Source organism: Dendrobium catenatum, unplaced genomic scaffold (assembly GCF_001605985.2).
Source record: "Dendrobium catenatum unplaced genomic scaffold, ASM160598v2 original_scaffold_211366, whole genome shotgun sequence".
Taxonomy (NCBI): Eukaryota; Viridiplantae; Streptophyta; class Magnoliopsida; order Asparagales; family Orchidaceae; genus Dendrobium; species Dendrobium catenatum.
The window spans coordinates 424,254-431,139 of record NW_021529777.1 but is presented as its reverse complement, the minus strand read 5'-3'; the positions used below and the strand labels follow the sequence as shown (position 1 = coordinate 431,139).

Below are 6,886 nucleotides of genomic sequence, written 5' to 3'. Positions count from 1 at the left end.
TACGTATCTGATTTACGACTAGCCTTAATCGAAAGTTCTTTCTCGTGATCGGGAGGGGTAATTAACTATAGGGGCTTGCGCCTATAGGAAACCAGAACTCAGATCATAAAGTCCTCGCAAAATGAGGGCGAAATCTCTGGGTAGTGTCTTATCTACAAACTCATCTGCCTTCCAAAATTTACCTCGGAACTTAGTTCGTTAAAACTCCCTCGCCGAATAAGAAAAGCGAGTGGAGGCCGAGGCCGAATTTTCGGAGCCCACACCACCTTCCTTGATCGTCATAATGCAATTGGGCTTTAATGTTTTCTGCTCTGAATTTTGAAATTCTTGTAATCTAGCATACTTCCTGTTGAACCATTTTTTTATTTCTCATAAACATGAACCGTCATATATATATATATATATATATTCTTCCAAATCCTACTTATAGTCAATTTTATTCCTACCCGCAATAGGATATTTTCTTTGGTCTTTGGCCAATACATGAAAGCAAAAAGGATGTAATTGTCTTGAAGCCCAAAACCACATAAATTGATCTTCCAGAATGTTGTTCCTTAATATCAATGTGATGCTAATGAAAATTCTCTCTATATTTGTTAAAAATATGTCAAGAAGTAGCTTATTATGTGTGAAGGGCTCCTGCTTTACATAATTATTCCTTCTTTTGCCACTCTTGCAAAGCCTAAATGAAGTAAATTGTCCACAGAAGCAATCCATCCATGTGCGCTGATATGTTCTCAAAGATATCTACAACCCTTCTTGACAAGGGATAGCTATAAGAGGTTTTGGAGCTTCTGAGTTTGGTATGATGTTGAAAGAGCAATATTACAATCTGGAAGCGGTTTCAGAGATATTGATGCGTCTCATAATCTTAGCGAACCATTCTTCCAGCTCTACAATCTCCATTTTCCTTCAGATGTTTTGCTTAAAAATATGGAATTAGGAAGGTTCATTGTGCATAATTTTATGGCTTACCACAATGACCTGTATTCATGTGCAGAACCAACACATGCATACAAATGCAATTACATTTGCTAAATAAATGATTGTATTGCTTCCTCCTTATAAGAAAAGGAGATCATAGACATTCATGATTCATCTGGCTTATTTTTTTTCCTCGAGTGATTGCAAAATTTTTGTTATTTATTTATTTTTATTTTATATATCCAAACACACATAATTTTTTTAGCTCACACTTGCACAGCCAAATATGCTTGCAGATAAGATATAAAAAATGTTAGACATAAGATACCATGTTAGATATAAAAAATGTCTTCGGGTGCCCCTTAAGCTCCAGTTCTAAACTGATTTCTAAGATGAGTTTATGTGTTTCATTAATAGAGAAAGCTTGAATTAAATTATCATTGCAACATAAGAAACTGTTAGGCTAAAAAATACATGAAATGCATGGAAAACAACACCTCATCATTCCATCATCCTCTCCATTTGATAAAGGCTTGTATAAAGAGTCTATTATTTCTAGCCTTGCCGACTGCGTCCTCACTGATGCACTATACCTGGAAATTAATGGCCAATTTCTAGAACCGACTGCCTGATAATTCACAAAAAAGAGTAAAATTTTTTTAACCCAAATGACATATAAAGTGTACATAAATTGATCTTTGATATCATTATATCCTACGGAAGATTGATGATCAAAAGTAACATAAAAGTGACTCACTGCTGCTACAGATGGGAGATCAGCATGCCCTCGAGATACATGGGAGATACCTATCCCCACAATCATGGTAGGAACATCTGTAACTAAAGGAATACTTGGATTTGCCTCAACCGCAAGAAGAGAATTTATACCACCAAGCTTATAGGGCAGGAATTGATTGGATGGCAATGTTATGAAAGGAGGAAAAGATTCCCATACCAAAAAAAATTATTAAAGGTAAATTGTCATTAGATTATGAAATGAACAATTAATACCTTAGTGTTGATCTTTAAAAGAACATTAGTCAAGTAATGGTCAGTGATCCTAGTAGGAGAAATACATTGGTTAACTATTCCCATTTCATGCAGATTCTTCTTTTTCCATGGTCCTAGAAAGCAGAATGGAAGAGAAAACAAATTCAAAGTACAACTAACATGAATAATCTACAGAAAGAACCAGAAATGTAAGGTACCAACCATAAAGAGCAGAGTTCTTTTTTTCTGGAAGAACACACAGGAGAAGCTGTGGTGGAAAAGGAAATCTTTTTATAACCTCTTCAAACATTTTTTCAACTCTAACTGCAGGCTCCATTCGAACATATTGGTGATTTTCCTCAATAATTGTGAATGGGCGATTGATAATCTGCCCAAAGCAGCCCAAATAGTAAAGAAATTGATAAAAAGAAGAGGAAGAAGGGATGGGAGGAAAAGAGAGTGAAGAACATAACTTACAATTCCTTTGTTCCTTGCACAGTTAATCATTTCACGAGATAGGTGGCTTAGATCACATCGCGCTGAAAAATTCACAATCGCCCAACTTTCAATCGGTATGGCTTGCAATAACCTCTACAGAAGAAACCCAAGTTATGATAATACATGGAAGCATTAGATCAATGGCTGAGCCAGTGTAGCGTTCCCTAAACCTTGTTAGTGAAGTTCCAACGGCCATTCTTAGGAAAACAGTCTTCCTCGTTACCAACCTTCAGCTGTTCAAGCAACAAGAGCAAGATTCTTCATCATTCTTCAAATCGTAGAAAAAAAGTGGCAACACGTGCATAAAAAACAAAAGAGTGTGGCAGAAAATCTTAGACAATAGTCATGCTTACTGTAGGAGCGTTAAGAATACGACCATCTATCTCGGCTAGCTGCTTCTCAATTGTGATCCCACAAGAAGAAATCAATGGTTCGTTATTATAGTGATTTTTTTGAAACGCCTGCCATACAACAAAATAATAGTATTTTAACAACCTAAGCATGAGTATACACAATATCAATGAAAAAATATCTCACATTAGTCACAGCTCTTATTCGTTCCTGAGGCTTCTGTCTAGACCTTTCAACCAATGATGCTCTCAGTTGAGAAGATAGGGCCTTTGTATACCGTTGTAATGATATGAGATTGCATAGCTGCAAAATTACCATCCCTTATAAATTTTAATGAAAGATATTCTATTTATTTTTTTTTTCTGTTTGGGTGGAGAGGGGGAGTCCACGTATAAGTTCAAGAAAAACCATAAAAAAATCACAAGATTCAAACCTCTATAGGAAGGTAAATGGGGCGCTTCGGCTTCCCAACAACAAGACAGGGCAGAGAAGATGACCATGTCAACTCAATGCACTTCTCTTTAAAATAATTGAAAACAGTAACTTCCACTGGAAGATCCTTTCCATCATCAATTTTACCTTTCAATATGAATCTATGGACAATAAGTTGACAGGGAAAACTTAAAAAGGATTCCAGGAAAGACAAAATAGAAAACTAAGATGAGTGATACAAATAGATGGGGAATATAGATAGAGAATGTATACGTTTGTTGGCTGCAAGGAAGTGGACTCAGCCCTATGATCTTGAATTCCAGGTTAGTATGTATAGTTTTGATTCTCATATTTTTTAGAGTTCTCTTAGCCTGCATATAATCATTAAATAACCATGACTACAAAAACCAATCCTCCAGTAATAAATCATGGATAGGAATAATAGTTTAAAATATCTCAAACAATAATTTAGGATGCTCAAGGTTTTCTACCTTGGTCCAATTAATCTCTTTAGCATTCCGAACATTTTGATTTGCAATTAAAAAGTCAATAACTGGACCAGGTTTTAACATTATAGTTGTAGAAACATCTGCGAGGGGACGAATGGAATTAGGCAAACTAGTTGATCATGAAAAAAGATAGATGGAGTAGAAGCAAGAGAACCAATACCCATGTTTAAGAATAGACCACCATGGGTTGCGTGAAAGCAAGAATGAAATCCTCGGCAACCAGTAACACCACCACCCAAATCAGTGAAGTTTGCAGGATCACCATCAAAATAAGATTGTCTTACAACCAGGCATCCCCTGCCATATTACATTTAGCAAATAGAAATGTGTGATAGATAAAGAAAAAATAAAATGCTAGATATGAAGAAACCATAGGCCAGACCTTCTTGCCTGCTGCTGCCTCAGAATCATGTCAAGAACTCTTAAAACATCTTGTGTATGGCCTGTCTCACTTCCCCCAGGAAACAGTGAAATTGCACTTAATGGGATTTTGGTTTCATACCTTATCTGGACAGTAAGCGTCTTTGCAACTAGTGAGTGTTTAGAGAGCTTGCGAGTGTCAAAGCTTGGGTTCTCACCACTAGCACTTCCACAAGGAACTCTGACAAGGAAAGAGACCAAAGAGGTTGGCATAAGGTAACATTTTCACTACAAAATCAAGAAAACAATTTGGCGCGACAATGAGAGGGATAATCTACCTAGTTGATTCTTCCAATACTACAGTAAAATCAAAATTATTCTGAGGAAGAAACCCAACGGTGAACAAGCTGTTATATCCATCATATGCAAATTCTTTTCCACCAAGCTCTAAACTGTAAGTCTGATATAGCCTGTCCATGACCTTTCGTCCAATAGCCTTTCCTTCCACTGCAAGGTTATCAATAGATTTTATAGAAATCTGCATGCAGTAAAAAGGGGAAAATATCATAAACCAATGCAAGGAAATAGAGCATTGAAACACACGAGAGCATAGCTCGAGCATACTTTGTATTGGCAGAAAAACTGATCCTGAGCCGTCAAGTTCACGGTGAAGTAGTTTGTAAGAAGTTGGATGTGGCGGCCTTCACTTCCAAAACTAGGTCTAGCCATCACAGTTCGCTTCTCATGGTCAAACTTAACCAACTCAGGTATGGCATTTGGTGGTACAAAAGGTGGATGAGGTGGCAATAGGCTTTCTTCTCTTGGAGTTATATCAGGTGACTCCATTCCTGCAGAGGTCGCAGCAAACTCAATTCTATTATTTCTCAAGGGATTCGACTGCTCAACTTTTGCCTATATTCTTTCATGTTAAAGAAGTAAACTTGACCCAAAAGAAATAAAATGTATTTCTATTAGCTATTCTTCTAACCAAAAATGGTATACATATTATTTTCCCAATACTAAAAAATATTGCAATACCATGAATGTGATTTTTTTGAAAACTAATATATTTCTACACTAATTCCAACAAATAAAAAGGGACGTGTGGAATAGGAAATAGGTGATGTATTTTACTCTATACATACATATTTTTTTTATGTATGAATTCATTGTAAAAGATATATATGGTGATGATGCAAGTTAAAGATATTCGTTATGTAAGAATTTATTTTAGAAGTTAAAATTAGAAGCTCTATAATTAATTTGATAATTTTAATTATATATAGAATAAGAAATGAGTATATATGTGAAACAGTTGGAGTAGCTCCTGCGACAGATAAGATTAGAGAGAGTTGCCTTAAATAATTTGGTCGGATAACGTCTACATTTCGATGACCCAGTTAGAAGAGTAGATTTATTAGATTTAGCCTACGTAAGATAATGTAGAGGTAGACCTAAAAAGGCTTGGTTAGAAAGTATTAGAAATGACATTTTTTTATTAGATTTAAATGAGAATTTGACTCTTAATAGGACATAATGGAAAAAAAAATATTCATATAGCCAACCCCACGTAGTGGATAAAAGTTTGATGTTGTTGTACACTTTCATTTTGAACTTTATGATGATTATATAAGATGATTATTAAATATTTGTTATATGTTTAAATGTTTGAGCAGACTATTTTTTTGTTCATTTGATCGTGGTGAGTTACATTAAGCTGGATGTTGTGAGAATTTGTGGGCTCCGAAAATTCGGCCCCGGCCTCTCCGCCGCGCTTTTCTTTTTATTCGGCGAGGGAGTTTTAACTGAATAAGTACCGAGGTAAACTTTGGAAGGCAGATGGGTTCGTAGATAAGACACTACCCAAAGATTTCGCCCTCATTTTGCGAGGACTTTATGATCTGAGTTCTGGTTTCCTATAGGCGCAAGCCCCTATAGTTAATTACCCCTCCCGATAACGAGAGAGAACTTTCGATACAGGCTAGTCATCAATCAGATACGTAGAACATACGTGTTATCTGGCTATAGTAGTAGCAATGAGTTTGAATTTGGAAATTGTGTTTGAATTTGGATATTTGGAAAAGGTTTGGAAAGTTTGGATGTTGGAGAATTTGGAGATTTTGATATTCAAAATAGAAATTGCACAATCTTATACTTAAAGCGGATGGTGGAGGAATGGATGATGGACCCGATCAAGATCCCATGGTTCCGTTGTCTCGGGCCGTCGTGGTCCCTGGTCTACTTAGTCAGAGGAGGTAGTCGACCCAACCTGACAGAAGGATCCTTGTCGGCAGCCATGAGTTGCTTCGTTCAAAGGGACCTTGTAGATCGGGGTTAAATGTTTGTCTAAGGGGACAAATTTGAATCCACCTTAGCTAACAGAGGGCTTTGTGCCCTATCAATCATTCCTATTGATTCATATCTCAAGGATTTAACGCCACTAAGGAGCGTATTGGCTCTGGCCATAACCGCTATCTGTGGTGCCATTTGGCGGCAAAACCACTCGGTTCAGAGGGCCCCGGGTCATAACCGTTTACCTGCAATGCCATTTGGCGGCGAAACTACCGGTTCGAGGACACGTACCACGTCCTTACTGGCAAGAGATTGTTTGAGAATGGATCCTAGTAATATTTTCAACTAGGCATTAGTTTTTTGCGAACTGAAGTAAATTTTGATTTGTCCACCTCGACAAACTGTTGCGGAGGATGGATGGATTTTGCTTTAAGTACGGATGAGTGATTTCAATTTTAAATATTTTTGGGTTTTGGGGATTTTGAGATTTTTGTGGAGTTTAGATTTTTGGATTTTTATGGGTATTTTGG

At 36.7% G+C, this 6,886-nt stretch overlaps 1 protein-coding gene across 2 annotated transcripts in view; it reads right to left on the bottom strand.

Moving 5' to 3' along the window:
- The window catches only part of LOC110092613 (protein argonaute 16), a 56,124-nt gene that overhangs the window by 18,665 nt on the left and 30,573 nt on the right, over positions 1-6,886 (bottom strand). The window contains exons 2-16 of one of the 2 annotated variants that reach the window (XM_020817250.2): positions 4,689-4,912; positions 4,403-4,602; positions 4,087-4,305; positions 3,865-4,001; positions 3,687-3,784; positions 3,469-3,566; positions 3,197-3,356; positions 2,950-3,066; positions 2,766-2,873; positions 2,583-2,645; positions 2,392-2,505; positions 2,137-2,302; positions 1,936-2,048; positions 1,682-1,819; positions 1,422-1,552 (exon numbers count right to left, since the gene is read on the bottom strand). In XM_020817250.2, coding sequence (XP_020672909.1) covers positions 1,422-1,552; positions 1,682-1,819; positions 1,936-2,048; positions 2,137-2,302; positions 2,392-2,505; positions 2,583-2,645; positions 2,766-2,873; positions 2,950-3,066; positions 3,197-3,356; positions 3,469-3,566; positions 3,687-3,784; positions 3,865-4,001; positions 4,087-4,305; positions 4,403-4,602; positions 4,689-4,910 — 2,084 coding nt within the window. In that variant the 5' untranslated portion in view covers positions 4,911-4,912. Of the gene's footprint in view, positions 1-1,421; positions 1,553-1,681; positions 1,820-1,935; positions 2,049-2,136; positions 2,303-2,391; positions 2,506-2,582; positions 2,646-2,765; positions 2,874-2,949; positions 3,067-3,196; positions 3,357-3,468; positions 3,567-3,686; positions 3,785-3,864; positions 4,002-4,086; positions 4,306-4,402; positions 4,603-4,688; positions 4,913-6,886 lie in introns of those variants that run through there. The other variant, XM_020817251.2, reaches the window with a different exon arrangement.